This window comes from Oncorhynchus nerka, linkage group LG21, assembly GCF_034236695.1.
Source record: "Oncorhynchus nerka isolate Pitt River linkage group LG21, Oner_Uvic_2.0, whole genome shotgun sequence".
NCBI classification, from domain to species: Eukaryota; Metazoa; Chordata; class Actinopteri; order Salmoniformes; family Salmonidae; genus Oncorhynchus; species Oncorhynchus nerka.
The window spans coordinates 29,026,456-29,053,341 of record NC_088416.1 but is presented as its reverse complement, the minus strand read 5'-3'; the positions used below and the strand labels follow the sequence as shown (position 1 = coordinate 29,053,341).

At 45.8% G+C, this 26,886-nt stretch overlaps 1 protein-coding gene across 1 annotated transcript in view; it reads left to right on the top strand.

The window, feature by feature from the left end:
• The window catches only part of LOC115104262 (protein shisa-9-like), a 91,834-nt gene that overhangs the window by 12,148 nt on the left and 52,800 nt on the right, over positions 1-26,886 (top strand). The window contains exon 2 of the mRNA XM_065006530.1: positions 15,964-16,079. Within this exon, the coding sequence (XP_064862602.1) occupies positions 15,964-16,079 (116 nt within the window). The remainder of the gene's footprint in view (positions 1-15,963; positions 16,080-26,886) is intronic.

Sequence of the window (26,886 nt, the reverse complement as noted above, 5' to 3'; positions counted from 1 at the left end):
ATGACCAAGTACAACTACACCAATGACCACATCCCCCACACCCCAACAGCACCATGGCCAACCCCATTGTACATATGCTTCTGTTTGATCCTTAAATGGAAGAGCGAGTAGAGATACTGTGTTACATAACATGGGACTTGGCTTCAGTGAGAAGAAGAGAGAGGACTAGATAGAGAGAGAAGGGAATAGAACGAGGGAGAGGGAGAGATGACAGGACATAAGTCATTTGATCACTCTGTTGCAAGAGAACATGTCAACTTGTAGTGTATTTGAGGTTTAAAAAGGCTTCTGAAGTTTGTAATTTCCACTTTCAAATTTCAGACTTGATTCTCCCCTTACGAAAAATGTATTAACCTCTACAAAAAAATGTCCATTCATTATAATCCACATAATAATTCACATTTCCTGTTACTGCAGGATTGTTTTCCTGCTGTAGCAAACTGGCTGAAATTAAGATCCTACATCTGTATGAGAGATCAAGCCCAGAGGACATCTCCTCCTCCTCCCTCTCCTCCTCATCCTCCTCTTCCTTCCTCTCTTTGGCAAAGCTAAAGCACATGCTTTTTGATGACCAAATAGTTGTTGTGTGTCTTGTGTCCTTTGCTGCCGGCTCTCAATGTGACTAACCCCCTCCTCTCCCCCATCGCCCTCAACCCCTCCTACCCTCACCCCCTTTCTACCCAGATCCCCCTTACGTTCACAAGGCATCAAAAAGAATGTGAGTCACCCTGACATGTGTTGGGGGGCATTCGCATTCGGAGCACATAGATCTGCCCTCCGCAGAAAATATAATGATAAACCATGAGGAGGACTGCTCTGTCTCTGTCTCTGTCTCTGGCAGTGGGAGACTTTTCAAAAAAGCCCTCTGTCTTCCACACCACCCTGTTCACACACTTCTGAGAGCCGTCCTCCTCTAGATGCCGCAGCCTTCAATTCAAAACCAATCCTCGGTTTCTGGCAGGTGCAAAGACTGTACAAGTCTGTACGAAAACAGGAAGTGTCTGTTGTGTGGCTCGACAGACATGATCGTTTTCTTCTCTCATCCCAGTGCATTCCATCTGCTCCAAATACCCTCGCCGCCACAAACATGAGCAGACAATAATGTGGCACGTGTAAAAACAACAAGTCCCTCCTTCCTCTCCCCTTTTGAGTGGCTCTTTTTCCCCTCTCTTGTCTGATGTAGCGTGTCTCTTTGCTTCCTCCCAAAACTCTTTCTGACGTCTGCAGCCCTGAAGAGCGATGAGTGTATGATGTGCTCACTTAGTTTGACACGGGGGCAAACACAAAAACACGCAGGAAGAAAAACACACTTAACACTACATCACTGGACAACTTGCGTACACAGTCATCACAAGCACATTATTAAAGCCCACGCACACACACACACACACACACACACACACACACACACACACACACACACACATACACCGAAAATACAAATACACCAGGTCTCCTCAGCAAACAGATGGATGCTCTGCATTACAGCAGGTCACTAGACCAAGCATATGAACTACTCCTCTGCCAGCGGTGCGGTTTTATTTAACCACTGCTCTAACCGTGATCCCTCGCTCCGTGTGACGCAGAGCACTTGACAATTGTGTATGTGCTGTCTGTGCCGCCGTGACACGCTGGGCTGGCCACCTCTTTATGAGCTTGGGGACCGTTGGCCCAAATTGACTCTGTCTGGCTTGGCTGGACTGGCCTCGGCCCAGTTTGGTTTAGCTGTCTGTAAGTGTGTTTCTGTTTGGTTGAATATTTGGGTGTGGGTGTGAGAGGATGTGTGAGCTGACCCTGGCTACGCAGAGTTGTCTTTGGGTAAACAGCGGGACAGCCCTGCGAGAAGACTGCATAAAGGAGTATTGATTGTGAATGGGAGATGTCAGCATGCTCCTGGAGGGACTAGCCATAAATCCCCTTAATGACGGGATACATTATCAACGGCTTAGCAGGTGGGACAGTCATCACTTAGAGGAAGAGAGGCAGAGAGAAAGGAAGGAGAGAAAAGGATAAGAAATGAAAGAACGAGGGATAATATGAAAGATATGGAGTGAGAAAGAGAGGGACAAGGAGATGAAAAGGGAATGGCAGAGAGAGAGAGAGAGAGATATAGAGGAAGGGGTGTCCTCTGGGATATTTGACACAAACAGACAGAGTGAGTGGGGGAGTACGGTAAAGCTGGTTCAGCCCCATTGGCAGGATATTGTATATTAGCGTTTTAAAGCACTAACGTGATTGCTTTATGATCTCCTGGCTGTGAGTGGCCATGCCTGCCATAGAAAAAAATGTACCGGCTGCCTTCACACATCTTGACTTTAAGCGTTGCTTGTTAAATGTATGTTTTACAGTATACAGTAGATGCCAGTACACAAAATATGTGCGCAAAATGTAGGAATGCAGGTACGCGTATGTCTAACTCTTTAAAGATGCTACAGTTTGCCTCCACATCTGTCTAAAACTATGTCTCCGTTTGCCTCTGTAGAAATGAACAACCTTTTAAGCCAGTGTATGTTTCTGTGTGTAAAAGGCCAAATCTGTGAGTGAGCGTTGACCAAGAATGTCCTCTGTGTGTGTGTGTGTGTGTGTGTGTGTGTGTGTGTGTGTGTGTGTGTGTGTGTGTGTGTGTGTGTGTGTGTGTGTGTGTGTGTGTGTGTGTGTGTGTATGTGTGTGTGTGCGTGTGCGTATGCGTGTGTGTGTGTGTGTGTGTGTGTGTGCATGTGTGTGTGTGTGTGTGTGTGAATCAGAGGCCAGTTTGTCATGTTGCTGCTCCAGAGCCCTGATCCAAGCTGACAGGTGAAGCTGAGCGCAGCTAAACAGCACACGTAACAGGGAAGGAGGGAGAGAGAGAGCATGAGAAAGGGAGAGAGAGGGAGGGTCTGTGGGAACGTGGAGATTAACTATAGAAGGAGATAGAGGTTAATTGGCATTTTATCAGAGGTTACTGGTGGATGTTCATTTTTCATGGCTACATTTTCTCTCCTGTGGCGTTCTGTTATTGTCTCTTTAAACTCATTTGTCAAGGCATGAATATTATTGCCATGCCAATCAGTCACTATGAGGGGAATGGAGTCACACAGAGGACGGATACTCAATTTAATTGCTGAATGACTGTAGCATACCGATACAGTCAGTGAACATAGCTCAAGGACTGCATGGAAGACCAGAGTGTGGAGAGAGAGAGAGAGTGTGAGAGAGAGAGAGAGAGTGTGGAGAGAGAGAGAGAGAGAGAGTGTGGAGGAGAGAGAGAGAGAGAGAGAGAGTGTGGAGAGAGAGAGAGAGAGAGAGAGAGTGTGGAGAGAGAGAGAGAGAGTGTGGGAGAGAGAGAGAGAGTGTGGAGAGAGAGAGAGAGAGGGAGAGAGAGAGAGTGGGAGAGAGAGAGAGTGGAGAGAGAGAGTGTGGAGAGAGAGAGAGAGAGAGAGAGAGTGTGGAGAGAGAGAGAGAGTGTGAGAGAGAGAGAGAGTGTGTGGAGAGAGAGAGAGAGAGAGAGAGAGAGTGTGGAGAGAGAGAGAGAGTGGAGAGTGTGGAGAGAGAGAGAGAGAGAGAGAGAGAGAGAGAGAGTGGAGAGAGAGAGAGAGTGTGGAGAGAGAGAGAGAGAGAGAGAGAGAGAGAGAGAGAGAGAGAGTGTGGAGAGAGTGGAGAGAGAGAGAGAGAGAGAGAGAGAGAGAGAAGGTTGGACAGGTTGATAAATTACAGTCATTGATGTGACCCACCCAGTAGATACACTTTCACTCATGTAGAAAGAGTAGTACAGATAAGGCATGTTTTTGCTATTAGGAAAAATGAGAAGCAACAATTTGATGTGAGTGTAATACGCAATAGGATATTGTCCTACATTGTCAGAGTATGCTTACACTACTTCTCCCCCTCATATTGGTATTTGGGTGGGTGTATTTGAATACAAATCATGACATTCTGTATTCTGAGAGTATCCTAACTCTGTACATGCATGGGAATACTCTGATCTTATGTATTGTGAGAGGTATACCCATCTGTGTGTGTGTGTGTGTGTGTGTGTGTGTGTGTGTGTGTGTGTGTGTGTGTGTGTGTGTGTGTGTGTGTGTGTGTGTGTGTGTGTGTGTGTGTGTGTATTCATTAGCATTAATGACTTCATAGGTCTACGGATGGTGTATTTTTGTAAGTGGTACATTGCCAATGTTTGTGTGAAGTGCACACAGAATCAATTATTATGAACACATGTGTTTGTGTGTGTGTGTGTGTGTGTGTGTGTGTGTATGTGTGTGTGGGTTTGTGTGTGTGTGTGTGTGTGTGTGTGTGTGTGTGTGTGTGTGTGTGTGTGTGTGTGTGTGTGTGTGTGTGTATTCATTAGCATTAATGACTTCATAGGTCTACGGATGGTGTATTTTTGTAAGTGGTACATTGCCAATGTTTGTGTGAAGTGCACACAGAATCAATTATTATGAACACATGTGTTTGTGTGTGTGTGTGTGTGTGTGTGTGTGTATTCATTAGCATTAATGACTTCATAGGTCTACGGATGGTGTATTTTTGTAAGTGGTACATTGCCAATGTTTGTGTGAAGTGCACACAGAATCAATTATTATGAACACATGTGTTTGTGTGTGTGTGTGTGCATGTGTGAGCGGGTTGGTGTCCACAGAAGGTAAATAGAAGATTGTGCATGACTGCTCCACACTGGAACCATCGTCCATGCTTAAACCCAGTTTCTGCATTGAGGCCTTAAAAGTCATTAATCTGTTTGCATCTCTGAGTACAGTTAAAAATAAAAATAAATATTATTTCACCTTTATTTAAAAAGGTAGGCAAGTTGAGAACAAGTTCTCATTTACAACTGCGACCTGGCCAAGATAAAGCACAGCAGTTCGACACATACAACAACACAGAGTTACACATGGAATAAACAAACATGCAGTCACTTGTACAGTAGAAAAGGTATATATACAGTGTGTGCAAATGACGTAAGATAAGGGAGTTAAGGCAATAAATAGGCCATGGTGGTGAAGTAATTACAATATAGCAATTAAAACACTGGAATGGTAGATGTGCAGAAGATGAATGTGCATGTAGAGACACTGGGGTTCAAAGGAGCAAGATACATAAATAAATACTGTATGGGGATGAGGTAGTCGGATGGGCTATGTACAGGTGCAGTGTTCTGTGAGCTGCTCTGACAGCTGGTGCTTAAAGCTAGTGAGGGAGATATGAGTCTCCAGCTTCAGGGATTTTTGCAGTTCATTCCAGTCATTGGCAGCAGAGAACTGAAAGGAAAGGCGGCCAAAGGAAGAATTGGCTTTGGGGGTGACCAGTGAGATATACCTGCTGGAGCTCGTGCTACGGGTGGGTGCTGCTATGGTGACCAGTGAGCTGAGATAAGGTGGGGCTTTACCTAACAGAGACTTGTAGATGACCTGGAGCCAGTGGGTTTGGTGACGAGTATGAAGTGAGGGCCAGCCAACGAGAGCGTATAGGTTGCAGTGGTGGGTAGTATATGGGGCTTTGGTGACAAAACGGATGGCAATGTGATAGACTGCATCCAATTTGTTGAGTAGAGTGTTGGAGGATATTTTGTAAATGACATTGCCGAAGTCGAGGATCGGTAGGAGGGTCAGTTTTACGTTTGTTTGGCAGCATAAGTGAGGGATGCTTTGTTGCAAAATAAGAAGCCGATTCTAGATTACATTTTGGTTTGGAGATGCTTAATGTGAGTCTGGAAGGAGAGTTTACAGTCTAACTAGATACCTAGGTATTTGTAGTCGTCCACATATTCTAAGTCAGAAAGTAGTGATGCTGGACGGGCGGGCAGGTGTGGGCAGCGATCGGTTGATGAGCATGCATTTAGTTTGACTTGCATGTAAGAGCAGTTGGAGGCCACGGAAGGAGAGTTGTATGGCATTGAAGCTCGTCCGGAGGTTAGTTAACACAGTGTCCACACCAGAGCCATAATGGGTGTGCCCTAGCATAGATTCCTCTGTACAGTTTCTGTATTTAAGCCTCAAAAGATGGATGGCAGTGTTTGTCCCCAGGAAACAATATTTCAACCCCTCACTGTCTCTGTTGGTTCTGCTGTTGCTCACTGAGTAGATCCACAAATCAGACGAGCTCGTGGCTGTCAGTGAATCACTGTCTAAGGCCTCTTATTTTCCAATAAAGCGTTATCGAACACCAAAGTACACTCAGTGCGCAGTGACTGACATGAAGTGACGGACATTGGCTTCGGTCCTACAAGGCCAGCCGCAGACGACGCATGGCTCCATTCAAGCCCCCATGCATTAATAATGGCGGAAAGTTGGAGTCATCCTTCACTCAGCTAGGCTGAATGTGTGGGCTCATAAGATACATAATTTGATTTCACTCTGCACTGCGGGGAGGAGATTATTTTCTTGCTCGTGAAAAGCATTGAAGTGTTTATTTTGGCTTTTGGGTAAAGTGCTTAGAGGAACGTGTACTCATATGGGTGGGTGTATTTGAATAAACATTGTGACATTCTGTATTCTGAGAGTATCCTCACTCTGTACATGCATTGGAATACTTTGATCTTATGTATTGTGAGCGGTATACCCATCTGTGTGTGTGTGTGCAAGCTATGAGCTTATATAGAGTGACCTGTGTGTGTGTGTGTGTGTGTGTGTGTGTGTGTGTGTGTGTGTGTGTGTGTGTGTGTGTGTGTGTGTGTGTGTGTGTGTGTGTGTGTGTGTGTGTGTGTGTTGTAAGCTTAAGGGTTAGGTTTAGGGTTGGGGTTAAAGTTAGGCTTTGGGTTAAAGATAGGTTCAAAACTTAGGGTTAGGGATTAACGTTAGGGATAATGTTCGGGTTAGGTTAAGGGGTTATGGAAAATAGGATTTTGAATATGTTTGTGTATTGATGGCAGGAGGGTCAGGACAGAGGTATGACTAATTAGATACGTGAGATTCCCCTGTGGGAGGCGTAATAAATCACCACAGAGCATTTAGGAGCGCTGATACCATGCAGGAGACTGATAAAAATCGGCTTTAAAATGGGATTTACGAAATGGGGATGGACCAGGCGGGCCGGACACAGGGAACAGGAAACAGCCACAGCACTCAACAGAGCAAATAGCCATTATGCCATGTGTCCCTGCGGTCAAAAACAGGTCCGCTAGCCTCGCCCGCTAACGTGCCGGAAGGCTATTACAAGGCCATTACATTGACATGGCGAATGGAACGAGGCTATTGTTAAGTCATAAAAACCCTGAGCCCCGTGGCAGGTCGGTAATATACAGTGACATCTTAGGCATGACACGGCCAGTATGGGACTGGAACAGTTCTATAGGAACTGGACGGCATTGATCGCTTGTCCATACAGTGGAGATGGATGTGTGTGATAGAGCTGATGATGGGTCAGGAAGCGATAAGGCTATGTGCTGGGGCAGGTTGTCATGGGGATGATGGTCAGACGACGGCCAGTCTGTGGCGTCACTTAGATAGGGACAGTATTAGGGCCATGTGGACCTTAGTGTGTCCTCATGGGATGACTGTATCCCTGGGAGAGGGTCTGTGTGTCCTAAAGACCCAACATTCATTTGAGTAGGAGTCAGTGGTTGACATTAATTAGCTCCTATTAGGGTTGAATGGCAGGAACCCGGTTACCACGATTTACTGCCCAAAACCACTCCCTTTTCCTGGGATAAATAACTGCGAGAAACAGGTCAATTATAATAGTTATTTTTATGAAAAGCATGTGTGAAATGGAACTTAAATGATATGTGATGTCTAAACCTGGCTTCTCTACGGCCTCTGCATGATGAATCATCAACGCTCAGGGTTGGGACAGCCCATCTCAATATTGAGCACAGTTCACAATGTAGACCTAGCATCTCATCATGGTCACTTTTTTTCTTGTGACAGTTAGGCCTTCATTTGCTGCCGCATAGTCTATGCTACAGTAGTATAAAAACTGAATACGTTTCTAATTTACCCATCTCTAGCTGGCTTTCGGGGGTCACCTTATTTTTTTACTGTAAAGATTTTTTTTTAAATGTTTTGCAGCTGCAGAGTTTTAAAACACTCAAATATCATTGCTTTTTAAATCAGTGCACACGCGAGCACTCTCTCTCGCATTCTCTCTCCATCAACTCCATTCAAATTGCATCCAAAATAGATAATCCTGTTGTAGATTGATATATAGCCCTATATATAGCCTACCTCTTTCAGGTAATACATTCAATGCAGCATTAGCCTTCTATTTAGCTAATTAATGATGGGTTATGCATAATAAGCTTCTAACTTATAGTCTCTGTCTCTTGCACAATACACACACACCTGAACTCCGCTGGTCTGTCTCCTTAGCTCTTGGAGTCCCATGCAGGAAAAGCTATACTAGAAGAGCTTGCTGGACGTTATATTTTTTTGCATTTCTTACACCAATAGACTGTTCGAAGAGGGACGCAAGTTCTTGTTAGCTGAGTGTTAAATACACTAGCCAATAGAATTCATGGATAGTTTGAAAGAAGAGCGAATGAGCGATGGCAGTAGGCTATAGCCGTTATTTATTCAGACCCATAACCATTCAATCTTTGTGAATAGAAGTGAAAGACTTCTGCATTTAATTGTAGTCCCATACTATTCAAGCACGTCATTAGAATGATGACGATAAGGACAACTAAACATATGTCATTTAACTGTTGAAAGAGATGAAGGAATGATGTAACAATAGAGAGAGAAAGAGGAAGTAGGCTAATAACATTAGGGGAAATATTATGAATGGCATATATGCGTCAGCCTACTAATTATACAAATAGGCCCTGTTATATTTAGACATTTAAATTATTTTCACTAGCCTATAATTGTAACTTTGTAGGCCAGATGTGCTGCACCAGAATTGCATGTTCTCTCCCTGCTTTATCATGGTTTGAATGATGTGCGTAATTCCAGTCCATATAATACAGTATAATAAAATATAGTGCAGTAATACAGTTCACACTCCAAAAGACTAGCCTACTGGAGCTAGTTTTTACCCAAGAGAGCATACAGCTAGCTATCTATGGGCTTTTGATGTTTTTTTGTCGTGCATAATGAGCAGTAGTCTATATCACATAGGCCTATGTATTGGTTAACGGCACATTTATTTTGGGCTCATTAAATGTCGTTAATGTAGTGCTCATTAAACTAATTTAATGTATGGCTCATCAGGCTCAGGTAGAATCAGGCTTGAATTTTCTATCAAATTGTAATCAAATCCAGACATAGGCCTATTTATATGCTTTATAACACTTCCGGTTTTGGCTGAAAATACCGGGTTACCTGGGAGAAAAGTGATTTATTCCCGGAATGGAACATTGGTAAGATACAGGGAATATAATCAACCCTAGCTCCCAAGACATCTTTGCCCAAAGCCTAGCTTGATCTAAGAGGTGCTCCTCCAGAGTCCAGTCTAGCCAATGGTTGAATGTGAATGAGGTGCTGGAATTACTTTTCATCCTAGGAATGATGAAGAGTGTAACAAATGGTGTGTGTGTGTGTGTGTTGTGGAGACGTAGCTTCAGCAACTACATGTACTATACACATTTCACATACAGTGCACACACACACACACAACTCCTCAGAAGGGAACTAGGCCACTGCAGACAGCACAGTCATGCCCACCCACCCAAATACAAACATAAACATACCCTGGCATAGTCACACAGCCATGCTAAGAGGCACTATTTGGCAGCTGTCGCGTCCAATACCAAAGTAGGGGAGACAGTGGCAGGCAGCTGCAGGCACTAACACTGCTGGGGCTCACTATCTGGCAGTGGTAGCTATAGCGTCAGCCTCCCTGGGTGAGAGGGTACTTGACTCTGAGCACCGGGGGCGGGAGACTCAGTACCCAAAACACAGGGTGTCAATTCTGCTACTACATACCTCCCTTAGCGAGCACCAGGGAGACACAGCCTGAATTATTGATCAAGGGAGACAGGGTTCAGGGAGAGCTGTTGGTTCTGTCAGCCTAGAACACCAAGACAAAGAAAGAGCAGAGCTACAGATGAGGAATGTGTACAAAATGACTAAACTTTCACGCCTGGTGAGTGAGGCTGGCTGTTGGGCTCTATGATGGCACTTCAAATCAAATCAAATCACTTAGAGAGTGAAACAATGTGAACCAAGCCATTGTCGCACCATGCAGTCCAGAATTAGTTTTCTGCCCTGGAGGCTTTATTTTATCTTTTTGTTTGGGAAACTTTTCTGGTAGCTCAAGTTCCCCACCCACACTTAGCCTCGGCAGCACACCCTCAGTGGGATTTGGGGGTGACTCAGTGGGGTGTCCTCATAATAACCCCGGTGGACTGAACACGAGGTGGGGTGCCGCAGATAAAACCCCACGTAGAAATAAGACAAAGTGTATTAACAAACACTATAGCTAGTGGTGGATGGTAGAGGCAAATAAAAACACACTAACCTGGTGTGACAGTGGTGGTGATTCAGACACTACAGTGTCAAGAACAAAGGATTTCAAACAGACCCCGGAGCAGTGGACAGTAAAGGTGATATAAACATGCAGAAGTGTTCTGTAATTTACGCCTTCAAAGGACAATAAACAAAAATATTAAATCTGAATTATATTCTATTTTACTGTACTGTACAGTAGTGGACAGCAGCTGGAGGTAAACAGTGAGACACCCTGGCTCCTGGCTGGGACTGCAGGGGGTCACAGCAGGCCTCTTCTGCTCAGTGGGCTCCAGCTGTCTGGTGGTAATGAACTAATACACAACACCACTCACTTTGATTGTGGCCTTACCACCCACAGGGAGTGGAGAGGAGATAGAGAGGCCTCACCCTTACCACCCACAGGGAGTGGAGAGGAGATAGAGAGGCCTCACCCTTACCACCCACAGGGAGTGGAGAGGAGATAGAGGCCTCACCCTTACCACCCACAGGGAGTGCAGAGGAGATAGGCAGGCATCACCCTTACCACTCACAGGGAGTGCGGAGGAGATAGAGGCCTCACCCTTACCACCCATGGGGAGTGGAGAGGAGTTAGGGAGGTCTCATCCTTACCATCCACAGGGAGTGCGGAGGAGATAGGCAGGCCTCACATTTACCACTCACAGGGAGTGCGGAGGAGATGGGAAGGCCTCACCCTTACCACTCACAGGGAGTGCGGAGGAGATAGGCAGGCCTCACATTTACCACTCACAGGGAGTGCGGAGGAGATGAGAAGGCCTCACCCTTACCATCCACAGGGAGTGCGGAGGAGATAGGCAGGCCTCACCCTTACCACTCACAGGGAGTGCGGAGGAGATGGGAAGGCCTCACCCTTACCACTCACAGGGAGTGCGGAGGAGATGGGAAGGCCTCACCCTTACCACTCACAGGGAGTGCAGAGGAGATAGGCAGGCCTCACCCTTACCACTCACAGGGAGTGCGGAGGAGATGGGAAGGCTTCACCCTTACCACTCACAGGGAGTGCGGAGGAGATAGGCAGGCCTCACCCTTACCACTCACAGGGAGTGTGGAGGAGATGAGAAGGCCTCACCCTTACCACTCACAGGGAGTGTGGAGGAGATGAGAAGGCCTCACCCTTACCACTCACAGGGAGTGCCGAGGAGATAGGCAGGCCTCACCCTTACCACCCACAGGGAGTGTGGAGGAGATAGGCAGGCCTCACCCTTACCACTCACAGGGAGTGCGGAGGAGAGGGAGCAGGCCTCACCCTTACCACTCACAGGGAGTGCGGAGGAGATAGGCAGGCCTCACCCTTACCACCACAGGAAGTGTGGAGGCCTCACCCTTACCACTCACAGGAAGTGTGGAGGAGATAGGCAGGCCTCACCCTTACCACTCACAGTGAGTGGAGAGGAGATAGAGAGGCCTCACCCTTACCACCCACAGGGAGTGGAGAGGAGATAGAGAGGCCTCACCCTTACCACCCACAGGGAGTGGAGAGGAGATAGAGGCCTCACCCTTACCACCCACAGGGAGTGCAGAGGAGATAGGCAGGCATCACCCTTACCACTCACAGGGAGTGCGGAGGAGATAGAGGCCTCACCCTTACCACCCATGGGGAGTGGAGAGGAGATAGGCAGGCCTCACATTTACCACTCACAGGGAGTGCGGAGGAGATGGGAAGGCCTCACCCTTACCACTCACAGGGAGTGCGGAGGAGATAGGCAGGCCTCACATTTACCACTCACAGGGAGTGCGGAGGAGATGAGAAGGCCTCACCCTTACCATCCACAGGGAGTGCGGAGGAGATAGGCAGGCCTCACCCTTACCACTCACAGGGAGTGCGGAGGAGATGGGAAGGCCTCACCCTTACCACTCACAGGGAGTGCGGAGGAGATGGGAAGGCCTCACCCTTACCACTCACAGGGAGTGCAGAGGAGATAGGCAGGCCTCACCCTTACCACTCACAGGGAGTGCGGAGGAGATGGGAAGGCTTCACCCTTACCACTCACAGGGAGTGCGGAGGAGATAGGCAGGCCTCACCCTTACCACTCACAGGGAGTGTGGAGGAGATGAGAAGGCCTCACCCTTACCACTCACAGGGAGTGCCGAGGAGATAGGCAGGCCTCACCCTTACCACCCACAGGGAGTGTGGAGGAGATAGGCAGGCCTCACCCTTACCACTCACAGGGAGTGCGGAGGAGATAGGCAGGCCTCACCCTTACCACTCACAGGGAGTGCGGAGGAGATAGGCAGGCCTCACCCTTACCACTCACAGGAGTGCGGAGGAGATAGGCAGGCCTCACCCTTACCACTCACAGGGAGTGCGGAGGAGATAGAGGCCTCACCCTTACCACCCACAGGGAGTGCGGAGGAGATAGGCAGGCCTCACCCTTACCATCCACAGGGAGTGCGGAGGAGATAGGCAGGCCTCACCCTTACCACTCACAGGGAGTGCGGAGGAGATGGGCAGGCCTCACCCTTACCACTCACAGGGAGTGCGGAGGAGATAGGCAGGCCTCACCCTTACCACTCACAGGGAGTGCGGAGGAGATTTGAAGGCCTCACACTTACCATCCACAGGGAGTGCGGAGGAGATAGGCAGGCATCACCCTTACCATCCACAGGGAGTGCGGAGGAGATAGGCAGGCCTCACCCTTACCACCCACAGGGAGTGCGGAGGAGATGGGAAGGCCTCACCCTTATCACTCACAGGGAGTGCGGAGGAGATGGGAAGGCCTCACCCTTACCACTCACAGGGAGTGTGGAGGAGATGGGAAGGCCTCACCCTTACCATCCACAGGGAGTGTGGAGGAGATGGGAAGGCAGGCATCACCCTTACCATCCACAGGGAGTGCGGAGGAGATAGGCAGGCCTCAACTCCAACCTGAACCTCCACTGCCTCCACTAGGGTGATGATAAATTCTCAGAGTAACAGGACCTTCATGCCCATCCCAGAGCCGTTTATAATTTAATATAATTGATCTAAGAAAAGGAATCGAAGTAGCGTTGCCTCATGCCTTTGTTCTTGTGTAGTGCATCAGCAAGAAACTAAACAATTAGCTACAGATGGTTGAAATCACAACAGAAGTTATCATTAGCATAATTGGATTCATGCTTGAACAATACCAGAGGAATCCAGCTTTGAGTTTCAGACATTATTACAGTCTAATTAATTTGACTCTGTAAACCTGCGTGCACTACACTGTAGCATCCATCAATGAGTGAAGCATCTCACAAACTTAACTCAGTGTAAAATCGTTCTAAATAATTGAGTCTATGTCCTTTGTTCAATCATTCAATCTAGTTGTCTGTGGCGTAAACAAGTCCTCGCCTCACCTCTCCTAGAATAGCTGTGTTTCAATGGTTGTAGTCGTTTTCACACGTCACATGACCTCTAGGTGCTTCAGTAGTGCTCCCTCTATGTGTGGACAGCACAGACAATTTCATTAGCTTCACGTAGTGTGAGAACCTAGTTGGGGGACTTTCAAAAGGATGGTTCCAGGCTTATACGGCTTTAATTAACACAAGACAATCGTAATAATTACTTTACTGAATTGTGATGGTTTAATTAAGGGCAACATGTTTCCCCTTAAGTTGACATGCTGTGTGAACATGATTTAAGATCATCTCTTTCTATAAACCACTGAATAATCAATGATTGCGCACGGCCAAGATTTGCGCTTGGTTGAGAAGATGATGGATAGATTGTGAAATCCATTTGATGTAATTACCATCCATATTTAATTGGTGCGCCAAAAACACATTTGCACAGAGGCTTTAAGCTGTTTCGATTTGTAACCATTATGAATTTTACCAGCCCAGTAAGTGCTGAGTTTCCACCTGTCGATGTTTTCACGTGTTCGTTCCCTTCAAATGTCCCTCATAGCAACTGACAAGTCAACCCTGTGGAAACCTCAGACACTGCAGTACTACAGAAGTCATCATCATCAGGACCGGCCAACCAGCATATGGAGGAAATAGCAATGTTATGACTCAAGAATTTCCGGGATCTTGCCTCATACAGTAAAACCCCTCAGGTCGAACTTAAACTTTCCCAACTTAACTTTTCTCCTTTCTGCTGACACACTACTGCTGATGAGGGAGCACCAAACTTTATGGTTATCTTTAATTCATTAATCGATTCATTTCCTTTCTTGTATTACAGCACACAATCCATTTTAAGTAATTACACTGCAAATGAATCTCTCATCTGTGGCCCTATCTGACTCAACCTCAAGATAACCCCTGTAATGTATAGAATCTGGAAGACAATGTTGCCCCCTCTCTTAACGAAGTGGCACAGAGTGAGAGTGAGAGAGAGAGAGAGAGAGAGAGAGAGAGAGAGAGAGAGAATGAACATCTTCAGTGACAATCTACGAAGGCTTTTTAAAATGTACAAAGCCATAAAATCACATTTTCTAAATCTGACCTTTTTTCTAAGTAGCTGACATTTGACCACTGCAGTAGAATTGGAAGAGCTATCTAACACAATTTCCTTTGTAACATTCCTTTGTAATGTTTGAAACAACACCCAGAGAAATACTGTAGTTCTGTCAACCCTGAGAATTGTGTTTGAGGAACACTGGCTTGTCCAACACTTTTCACAGGTTCTTATGATAAAAAAGAAAGTTCACGATTGGCTGTGCATGGGAATGTATCTGTGCATGGGATTCGCCAGGGCACTTGGCTGCCATCGTGGTTTAAACATTTCCTTGCCCTTGTAATGTCTGAGCCTAAGAGGGGGCTCTGGGAATTTTTCTTAAAAGTCTTGCAATGTTCTCACATCAAATCACATCATCCCTTTACATCTTTACATTAGCTAGGAGATGTGACAGTCCTGGGAGGTTAGAATACGGGTTCAGAGAGCTGACAGCTGTGTTGAGAAGGTGGAACAACCAGCACTCCACAATAACAGCACCCTCAGCAACGCCCAAGAGAAAGAAAACAGAGAGAGGATGAGAAAGAGAGAGAAATGCTTTAGCCAAGCAGGAGGCGGATGAAACAGAGGGTATGAGTGAGAAAGACTAGCCAGACAGACAGAAACTAACTGGTGGTAATGAGTTAAGGAGTAGAGTGTTTGTTTGTGTACTGCTGAATGGGTGACTGGAGGGCATTTTGGAAAGAAACCCAACAAGTGAAAAGAAAAGCATGAAAAACAGAGGGACAGTATTTCAGCATGGCCTCGGGACTTAGTCCTTGTCTATCCCTGCTGTCATTCAGTCTGTCAGCATGATCTACATATTAACCCTTTTTCCTATCACAACAGTACTGACCGGGGCTCATGTCTAGCCAGCTAAGCTGTCAGCAGGCATGTACCATTTCAATTCAACCGATTTCTTTGAAAAGTTCCAGCGGTCAGTACTATACTACACTATGATTAAAGAGTTTGTTTTACACACCAATGGACATCACATATAAGAGGGCTTACATTGTGATCAAATCACACAGATTAGGACATGATGGCAGCACACTTCCATTTGATTTGATGTTGTAGAAGGAGTTTAATTCTATGGTGATCTCAATCAATTTGACACAATGTTCTCTCGTCTTACTGACGGGTGATCTTTAACCTAACACTTGTCTTTCTCTCTGCAGGGCCTTGACAGAGTTGTTGAAGCAGCCCGGAGAGGTGGGCGGAGTGGGCGGGGCCGGGGGTCACCACCCCATAGGGACCAATGGGATCTCTGGCAGGTCACTGCGCAGCAACAATGGTAAGCCTGTTTCTTTGGGAGCACATGGGTTATTACAGGAGATGTCTCTCAGTGTTATTAAGCATATCGGATACTGATCCAGCAACGCTTCGCAAGCACTCTCACGAGGGCTCTTTTAGTGCTCAATGTACTAATGAGGACACTACTAACTCTGAATAGGGTACAACAGACTATTTCAGACTCTGGCAGTCAGAATTGAGGATTATTCAGTCGTGGCCAAAAGTTTTGAGAATGACACAAATGTTAATTTCCACAAAGTTTGCTGCTTCAGTGTCTTTAGATATTTTTGTCAGATGTTACTATTGAAAACTGAAGTATAATTACAAGCATTTCATATGTGTCAAAGGCTTTTATTGACAATTACATGAAGTTGATGTAAAGAGTCAATAGTTGCAGTGTTGATCCTTCTTTTTCAAGACCTCTGCAATCCGCCCTGGCATGCTGTCAATTAACTTCTGGGCCAAATCCTGACTGATGGCAGCCCATTCTTGCATAATCAATTCTTGGAGTTTGTCAGGATTTGTGGGTTTTTGTTTGTCCACCCGCCTCTTGAAGATTGACCACAAGTTCTCAATGGGATTAAGGTCTGAGGAATTTCCTGGCCATGGACCCAAAATATCTATGTTTTGTTCCCCGAGCCACTTAGTTATCACTTTTGCCTTTTGCCTCATGCTTGAAAAGGCATTGTTCGTCACCAAACTGTTCCTGGATGGTTGGGAGAAGTTGCTCTCAGAGGATGTGTTGGTACCATTCTTTATTCATATTTAGGCAAAATTGTGAGTGAGCCCACTCCCTTGGCTGAGAAGTAACCCCACACATGAATGGTCTCATGATGCTTTACTGTTGGCATGAAACAGGACTGCTGGTAGCACTCACCTTGTCTTCTCCGGACAAGCTTTTTTCCGGATGCCCCAAACAATCGGGAAGGGGATTCATCAGAGAAAATGACTTTACCCCAGTCCTCAGCAGTCCAATCCCTGTACCTCCTGCAGAATATCAGCCTGAACCTGATGTTTTTCCTGGAGAGAAGTGGCTTCTTTGCTGCCCTTCTTGACACCAGGCCATCCTACAAAAGTCTTCGCCTCACTGTGCGTGCAGATGCACTCACACCTGCCTGCTGCCATTCCTGAGCAAGCTCTGTACTGGTGGTGCCCCGATCCCGCAGCTGAATCAAGTTTAGGAGACGGTCCTGGCACTTGCTGGACTTTCTTGGGCACCATGAAGCCTTCTTCACAACAATTGAACCGCTCTACTTGAAGTTCTTGATGATCCGATAACTGGTTGATTTAGGTGCAATATTACTGGCAGCAATATCCTTGCCTGTGAAGCCCTTTTTGTGCAAAGCAATGATGACGGCACGTGTTTCCTTGTAGGTAACCATGGTTGACAGAGGAAGAACAATGATTCCAAGCACCACCCTCCTTTTGAAGCTTAAAGTCTGTTATTCAAACTCATTCAGCATGGCAGAGTGATCTCCAGCCTTGTCCTTGTCAACACTCACACCTGTGTTAACGAGAAAATCACTGGTCCTTTTGTGGCAGGGCTGAAATGCATTGGAAATGTTTTTGGGGGATTCAGTTCATTTGCATGGCAAAGAGGGACTTTGCAATTAATTGCAATTCATCTGATCACACTTCATAACATTCTGGAGTATATGCAAATTGCCATCATACAAACTGAGGCAGCAGACTTTGTGAAAATTAATATTTGTGTCGTTCTCAAAACTTTTGGCCACGACTGTATTTTAGATGCACACACACGGTACTGGTACCCTGTGTATATAGCAATGGTATCATTACTTATTGTGTATTTATTCCTTGTGTTATTATTTTTAAATTTTTGCCCGTAAGTAAGCGTTTCACTGTTGGTCTACACCTGTTGTATACGAAGTATGTAACAAATCAAATTTGATTTGACGCGCACACATGCAGACACTTGTTATTAAGCTAGGAGGAAGGCTCAATTCCATAGAAAACCCTGCTGTCTCTCTCCATGGCTGAGCGTAAGTGCAGGGACAGGCTGGTCATCTTTAATGAAGGTGTAATTATCTTTTTTCTGGTCCGGAACCTGTTGATATAGCACCACGCAGTTCATCTGTTTACTAATTAGATCCCCTTAAATCCCTCTGAACCCCATTCCTCTCCAGCACACACACACACACACACACACACACACACACACACACACACACACACACACACACACACACACACACACACACACACACACACTTTGCTTTCATCTTCACTCTATTGCAACAATTCCTTTCTCTGTCACGTTCATGCCAACCTACACCCATCAGTCTCCACCTTCTCTCATCTCTACTCCTCTTAATTATTTTGCCAAACAACACTCACTCCCCATCTCTCCTTCCTTTCTCCTGTCTCTGATTAGCGTTGACCATTAAATGAGTCTTTACTTAAGTGGTTATTATCGGTGGAGGCCTGAGAGACCCGTCTGTGTGCCCCCCCCCCAGCTCTCAGCATGGTGTCCCCGCTGGCCACACAACCACAACCTGCCACCACCCGCATGACCTTCATGAAGAACCACATACCAGAGAGAGAGAGAGAAAGGGAGGGGGAGATGGAGCAAGATGAGAGAAATGGCTCATTTGAGAGAAAGTGAGAGAGAGAGAGAGAGAGAGAGAGAGAGAGAGAGAGAGAGACAGAGATGGATGGGGACAGAGAGCATGTGTGTGAGAAAAGGGGGCAGGTAGAAGTAGGGAGATGGAGTGCAGAGGATGGAAGAGGAAGAGGTGGAAGAAAGGGAAGGAGGAGTTGGCAAGGGGAGATAAGAGGGGGTTATGGATTTCTGGAACAAATATCAAAGGAGAGGGCAAGATAGGAGTGACAAGGTGAAAGTATGGGATGGAAATGAGGGAACGTAGGGGTTGTAATAGATAAGGGTAAAAACATAAATGCAGATGAGATGAGAGAGACAGTAATGATGGGATGACATATCCATTGAGGAATTCCCAGAAAGATATGGGTAAAAAAAACGAATAAAATAATACCACATGAAAGAAGGACATTGACTGGGGTGTGACATTGTGTCATGATGAACATTAAAGAGAGGACCTACAGGTGCTGCCTAGTCTACTGAGGTGGATGAGAGTGTAAAACTCTGGCTCTGCACATGTTTTCATTATTGTTATTCCACCCCATACTGCTCTGCCCTGTAATCTCAGTGCTTTATCTGACTTGATCTGGTTAAGGCTGCATCTAGATCAGTGTCTGAGAGTGTGAGGATGTGTATGTGTGTGTTCAGTATGTGTGTGTGTGTGTGTGTGTATGTGTGTGTGTGTGTGTGTGTGTGTGTGTGTGTGTGTGTGTGTGTGTGTATGTGTGTATAAGTGTGTATAAGTGTGTATAAGTGTGTGCAAGTGTGCTCGAGTGCCTTTGCAATAACAACTGAATATTCTGTGCGGAGTGTTGAGACTGTTCCCTGAACAGCTCAGTATGTACCATATGTGAGGCCAACGTTGGTAGAGAATTATAACGTTTGTGCATGTGTGTATTATTCTTGTCAGTGAGTGGCTATAAGCTGGTGATTACAGTGTATAAGTATCTACATGAGTTGTGATGGAATTGAGTTTTCCTTTTGGAATTGTGTGTTCCTGTGAGTGTGTTTATGTTAGAGTGTGTTTGGCATGTATTAGATGTACTATAGGCTTATTTGAATGTGTGTGTGTGTGTGTGTGTGTGTGTGTGTGTGTGTGTGTGTGTGTGTGTGTGTGTGTGTGTGTGTGTGTGTGTGTGTGTGTGTGTGTGTGTGTGTGTGTGTGTGTGTGTGTGTGGTATGAGAGCATTCTCATGGCAGTGAGTGGGACAGCTGGACAGAGCTGCTCTGTGTGGAGAGCTGCCCTGAGGGTCAAACATCTCCCAGTGAACAGCCCGTGCGTGTTCCTCTGTGAAACAACGGAGGGAAAGAGATTAGAGACAGAATAACAAATAAAGAGACTGACATTTTATATCGATTTTGGGGAATAGAGAGAAAGACGAGAACATGAAGAGAACGAGAGGAAATTGGGTAAGGACAGAAACAGAGGGACTGAAAGCAGGAAGTGAGAGGCTAACAGATGGAAAGAGAGAGTGATTGAGAGAGCACAAGGGCTAGCCTATCCTAATCCCACTTGTTTCTGCTGTCTGTGAGCTGTGTTCGAGCACCATGGACAGAGCTAATGATTCATTACAAAGCAATAGGCTGGCTGGTCTAAACTCCTTAGAACTGCAACATGAATTATTTAAGCTTTACTATATGCTTCAACAGACCGATCTCAACATTCATCATTTGTTAATGTTTTGCCAATAACGCCAGTTGCACGACTGTTATTGAACATGATGAAGACGATGTCCCTGATGACGCTGATACTGTAGTGATGATGAAGTTGATCCTGCTCATACAGTGGCTAACCGTTATCTAAACAAACACGTTCAGAGGAAAATACCCCTGCGGTGAATCATCTTGGCTGGGCGGACTGTGTGCAAGTTCTATATTGGCACTGCTCCTGCTCTCTTTATAGATAAGGGGGATCTGCATTTGTGGAGCGTGTGTCATTTACATGTTGCAGAGGCAGTCTGTGAGGGGGAGAGCGATAGCATCAGTGGGACATTGAAATCAAAACAAGAAAACAAGGGAATTGTGATAGGAGGAGGGGGTGTTAAGTGAAAGGCGGGGTTGTATGTGCATGTTAATTTCTATATACAGTTGAAGTCGGAAGTTTACATACACTTAGGTTAGAGTCACTAAAACTCATTTTTCAACCACTCCACACATTTCTTGTTAATAACAAACTATAGTTTTGGCAAGTCCTTGGGAGCCAAACCCCTGAAGGTACCGTCAGCAGCCATCATACTGCTCAGGAAGGAGACGCGTTGTCCTAGAGATAAACGTAGTTTGGGGCGAAAAGTGCAAATCAATCCCAGAACAACAGCAAAGGACCTTGTGAAGATGCTGGAGGAAACCGGTAGAAAAGTATCTATATCCACAGTAAAACGAGTCCTATATCGACATAACCTGAAAGGCCGCTCAGCAAGGAAGAAGCCACTGCTCTAAAACCACCATTGAAAAGCCAGACTACGGTTTGCAACTGCACATTGAGACAAAGAATGTACTTTTTGGTGTGATGAAACAAAAATAGAACTGTTTGGGATAATGACCATCGTTATGTGGAGGAAAAAGGGGGAGGCTTGCAAGCCGAAGAACACCATCCCAATTGTGAGGGTGCTTTGCTGCAGCAGGGACTGGTGCACTTTACAAAATAGATGGCAACATGAGGAAGGAAAATTATGTGAATATATTGACATCACAGTCAAGGTATTGGAGTGTCCATCACAAAGCCCTAACCTAAATCCTATAGAACATTTGTGGGCAGAACTGAAAAAGCGTGTGGGAGCAAGGAGGCCTACAAACCTGACTCAGTTACACCAGCTCTGCCAGGAGGAATGGGCCAAAATTCACCCTACTTACTGTGGGAAACTTGTGGAAGGCTACCTGAAACGTTTGACCCAAGTTAAACAATTTAAAGGCAATGCTACCAAATACTAATAGAGTGTATGTTAACTTCTGACCCACTGGGAATGTGATGAAGGAAATAAAAGCTGAATTAAATCATTCTCTACTATTATTCTTACATTTCACATTCTTAAAATAAAGTGGTGATCCTAACTGACCTAAGACAGGGAATTTTTACTAGGATTAAATGTCAGGAATTGTGAAAAACTGAGTTTGTATTTGGCTAAGCTGTACGTAAACTTCTGACTTTAACTGTATTGAGTGTGTCTGTTAGTGAGTGTGTCAGTGATGGTTCTGTCAGAGTGTGTCTGTTAGTGTTTGTTCTGTCAGAGTGTGTCTGTTAGTGTTTGTTCTGTCAGAGTGTGTCTGCTAGTGTTTGTTCTGTCAGAGTGTGTCTGTTAGTGTTTGTTCTGTCAAAGTGTGTCTGTTGGTGTTTGTTCTGCCAGAGTGTGTCTGTTGGTGTTTGTTCTGTCAGAGTGTGTCTGTTGGTGTTTGTTCGGTCAGAGTGTGTCTGTGAGTGTTTGTTCGGTCAGAGTGTGTCTGTTAGTGTTTGTTCGGTCAGAGTGTGTCTGTTAGTGTTTGTTCGGTCAGAGTGTGTCTGTGAGTGTTTGTTCGGTCAGAGTGTGTCTGTTAGTGTTTGTTCGGTCAGAGTGTGTCTGTGAGTGTTTGTTCGGTCAGAGTGTGTCTGTGAGTGTTTGTTCTGTCAGAGTGTGTCTGTGAGTGTTTGTTCTGTCAAAGTGTGTCTGTTAGTGTTTGTTCTGTCAGAGTGTGTCTGTGAGTGTTTGTTCGGTCAGAGTGTGTCTGTTAGTGTTTGTTCGGTCAGAGTGTGTCTGTGAGTGTTTGTTCGGTCAGAGTGTGTCTGTGAGTGTTTGTTCTGTCAGAGTGTGTCTGTGAGTGTTTGTTCAGTCAGAGTGTGTCTGTTAGTGTTTGTTCGGTCAGAGTGTGTCTGTGAGTGTTTGTTCGGTCAGAGTGTGTCTGTGAGTGTTTGTTCGGTCAGAGTGTGTCTGTTAGTGTTTGTTCGGTCAGAGTGTGTCTGTGAGTGTTTGTTCGGTCAGAGTGTGCCTGTTAGTGTTTGTATGACGGAAGCCTCATCTTCCATTACTGTGTTTGTGAGTTGATGTACTGACTGCCTGGCTGTGTTCATGTGTGTGTTCTCGTATGTGTCAAACAAGGCAGATGTGTTTGATCACAGCACAGCTTCTCTCAGCTTCTTCTGACCCCTCCAGCTGTCTTTACAAAGCCACAGACCTCCTCCTCTCCCCCTCAATCTCTCCCCCCTTCCTCCCCCTTCAGTCCTGCCCAGGGGCATCTGCAGGCTATAACTGCTGGTTGCTTCTGCTACGTCTCAACAGGCTAGACTGTGCAGTTTAACGAAGGTTGGAGAGGGGAATAGGATTATAATGTGCACAGGGCTTTTGGAGTGCAGCTAAGACAGACAGTGCCCCCAAGTCAGTTCTATTTGGATACCCTCTCAGCCAATGAGGTGTAGATTAGCATGGAGCAGCCGGTCCTGGACCAGTGCTGGGTCGTCTCTCAGTGCCCTGTTGAGGATTTGGACTGACAGTAATGCACTGCCGCTGAGCTGTGGTTGAGGGGATTTGCATCGCGTAGAGCCAACACCCGGGGTCCTTTCACTCTGTCATCTCAAGGACACCTCACACTACGGGCTACGGATGACACTGTAGAGTCTTAAGTGATGCAATATAGACAAATTATGGATATGGGGCTATAGGCACAGTATGGACATGCTCTTAACCTTACCGCCTCCTCCCCACTCTCCACTGTAGCTTTGGGCTCCAACAGTTATGAATTGACACAGTTTTAGCTTGACCTTAAAAGGGCTGTAATGGTGATTGGGATGAAGCAGGCTTTTCGTCGACCCAGTGTGTCTGTGTGTAGCTGATAGGGGGGAAGCTGAGCCCCTCAGAGATGTGTGTGGCTATACATGAAATGACTGGGATAAGCCAGCCTGCCGCCGTACTGATATTATGGCTTCCGGGCGGTTGAGTGGGGATGTGGCTCCATTCTGGCTCTGTTATTCCGTCATAATGAGACCTAACCCACTCATAGATGAGCCTCCAGAGCCAAAAGGAGTCTACAGTTTCCACCTAACCCCTGCAAGTCTCAAGCCCATCATTACCAGTGGGGTTATGTGTTTCCGATTGGATGTGTGCTGAAGAACAAGCGGCAGAATCCTCAACATACGCTGAGTGTACAAAACATTAAGAACACCTTACTCATATTGAGTTGCACCCCTCCCCCTCCTTTTGCACTCAGAACAGCCTCAATTCATCGGGGCATGGATTCTACAAGGTGGCAAAAGCGTTCCATGTTGACTCCAATGCTTCCCACAGTCAAGTTGGCTGGATGTCCTTTGGGTGGTGGACCATTCTTGAAACACACGGGAAACTGTTGCAGTTCTTGACACAAACCGGTGTTCCCGGCACCTACTACAATACCCCGTTCAAAGGCGCTTAAATCTTTTGTCTGGCCCGTTCACCCTCTGAATGGCACACATACACAATCCATGTCTCAATTGTCGCAAGGCTTAAAAATCACTTTTAACCTGTCTCCTCCCCTTCATCTACACTGATTGTGAAGTGGATTTAACAAGTGACATCAATAGGGATCATAGCTTTCACCTGGATTCACCTGGTCAGTCTATGTCATGGAAAGAGCAGGTGTTCCTAATGTTTTGTACACTGTGTATATTTCAAGGTCACAGCGTGTTCCCGTAATAAACACCACAAATTGTTCTGTGTTAGACAGAGTCATGTCCAGCCTGAGAGTCATTGTCAGGCATAATGTTACCCATTGTAAAAGAAAGTGAGACCACTTAATGGCCCAACATGAGAGCAGAACTTAGTGAAGAACCAAGATGATCAGATAATGTATTCAGTTGTTTCGTTGAAGGTCACTCACACTGTGTGCTTTAATAGATCTACTCTCCTGTTTAAATACCTGCTGTGTTCATCTCTGGTTCTGAAACATTTCTGATTGGAAGCAATCCCATAACTAAAAGCCAGTGCACACTGCTTACGAAGCGTCATAGCTGGCATCCCCTAATTAAGACGACTGACCGGATCAGAGACCCTTTAGACTTAACCATGGGTATCTGTTTCTCGATTTCATGAGATCCTAGTCCCGTCTAGACTGAGGATGCACCTACAGTCACCACCAGGGAGGTTATAGTTCAGTGCCTGAGGCCCAGAATGATCGATCCCAGTACCAGTTATAGAGAGAGTGATGTTTGGAGCGTACAGCACCACGGTCCAGGACCCATCCATCCATCAATGAGTGACAGGAAGGGCTTGCTCCAGAACCCATTCAGAGGGAGTTCATCAAAGTGCTGCATGTGCACTGCTGTGTGAGAGACAGACTTAATTTGTCAACAAGCCTCTGCTACAGCACTAGAGCTCTGGAACAAAGGAAGTGACTGTGGACAACCCAGGTTTAAGTCAAGAGAAGAGGATGGAGAGGTCTCCAAAACCACAACCGGAAGGGTAGTGCCCATGCTTGCAGTGTGTGTTGCAGTACATTCATTGCCATGATTGTATTTACCAGACAGTCTTGTCCAAGGTGAAGGTGATTAAGAGGGGCTACCTGTCAAAACACATGGGACAGAACAACAAGAGTCATTGGTGACACACGGAGAGCCAGTGTCAAACACAGTCACTCGGCACAGTGTTAAACTACAGTGTGCTTACTCAGACTTCCACTGTTTTGATAAGGGTGTACAGAGAGTGGATTTTCAGATCTCAAATCTCTGAGCCATGCAAGCGCTCGGAGGAGTTGGTACAGGGAGAGAAGCCCCCTCGTGGAAGTGGTATTGATCTTAGCACACAGTGCCTAGAGAGGTGTTTGCAGAGAGTCGGAGCTGACACCACGATCAGGCAGCATTATGGGGGATCAAAGAGGACCTGGCCTCCCAGTGATCTGACAACAGCAAGAGAGGAGTGAGAATTTCCTGTTGACTGACGCTCCAATCCCGCGGCTGTCGTCGAATGGAGCCTCTCAATCATTCATCCGAACACAGAGGAGGGTGGGGAGACAGATAGGGAGGATGAGAGAGAGGGAACAAAGAAAGTGAGATCAACATAAAGAGATGGAGAAACGTTGCTCTGACAGACCACGAGGGATACGGGGAGACAGAGAGATGAAAGGGAGAGGGCTTGTGAGGTGGCAGAAGAAGGTGAGAAACAAAGAGGGACTAAGGGAGTACAATTGGAAAGAAAATAGAAATAAAGAGCAAAGAATGAAGAGTGGCAGAGGTAATAGAAACTGGTATGGAAGACCATGCAGGAGGGTTAGGGGGACAGAATTTATAGAGCTATTGGTCAGTGTTCTGGAAAAGAGACCCCTGGAAACCCATTCGACCCCCCTCTCCCTCGTTCTCTCTGTCCTCGCTCTCTGCTGCAGTGCTGCTTAAATGTCATTGGACAGCTTACATGTGGTGGGTGCAAAATGGGTGAAATGTCAAGCATGGTAAAGGGTGACGTCCCTGTGTGTCATAGTGTGTGTGCCATGTGTGTGCCTGTGTGTTTGTGAGAGTGCATGTTTTTGCCACATGCATGGAGTGTTTAATTAAGTGTGAATTCATGTAGTATTCTATCTGTGTACCTTTGTATCATACTGTGTGTGAGAGCATGTGGATGGGCAATATAAGGTTCCAAGGGAGTCTTTACTTGAGACATGTGTAGGTCTATGTTTTGTAATAAACCCTGCAGCTGTACGCTTCATCTGCTTTCGTCAAAAGGGAGCTGAATCACTGATTAAAAATGTCACGGGCAAGTCCTTGGCATATGAAGTCAGAACAATAGTGCTATTATAGCAGCTGTTGGAATTAAGTAAGGATGACGTTGTAAAAACATGTACCATTCATTTTAATGCTGCTTTTTATGATATGAAGGTTTGTTTATCTTAATTGCAATGCCTCATTCTACTTTTTATTATCAAGGATGCATAATAATAAATACAGATGTTATGTTAGAAAGACAACAGTTGCACAATGATCTCATTAGAGACATTAAACACATGTAATTACTATGCGGTGCACAGAGCCTGTGTCCCAAGCCTCACTATGTATGAGATGGAACAGCGATTCCATCTCATCGTGAGACAGAGTCCACAAATCAGAGCCTTAAAGGCTCAATGCAGCTGTTTTTAATCGCCATATCAAATCATTACTGGGTAACAATTAAGTGCCGTACTGGGGATTGCTTTCAATTAAAATGGTCAAAGAGAAACAAAAATAGCTTCTTAGCAAAGAGCAATTTCTCAAGCAAGAATTTAG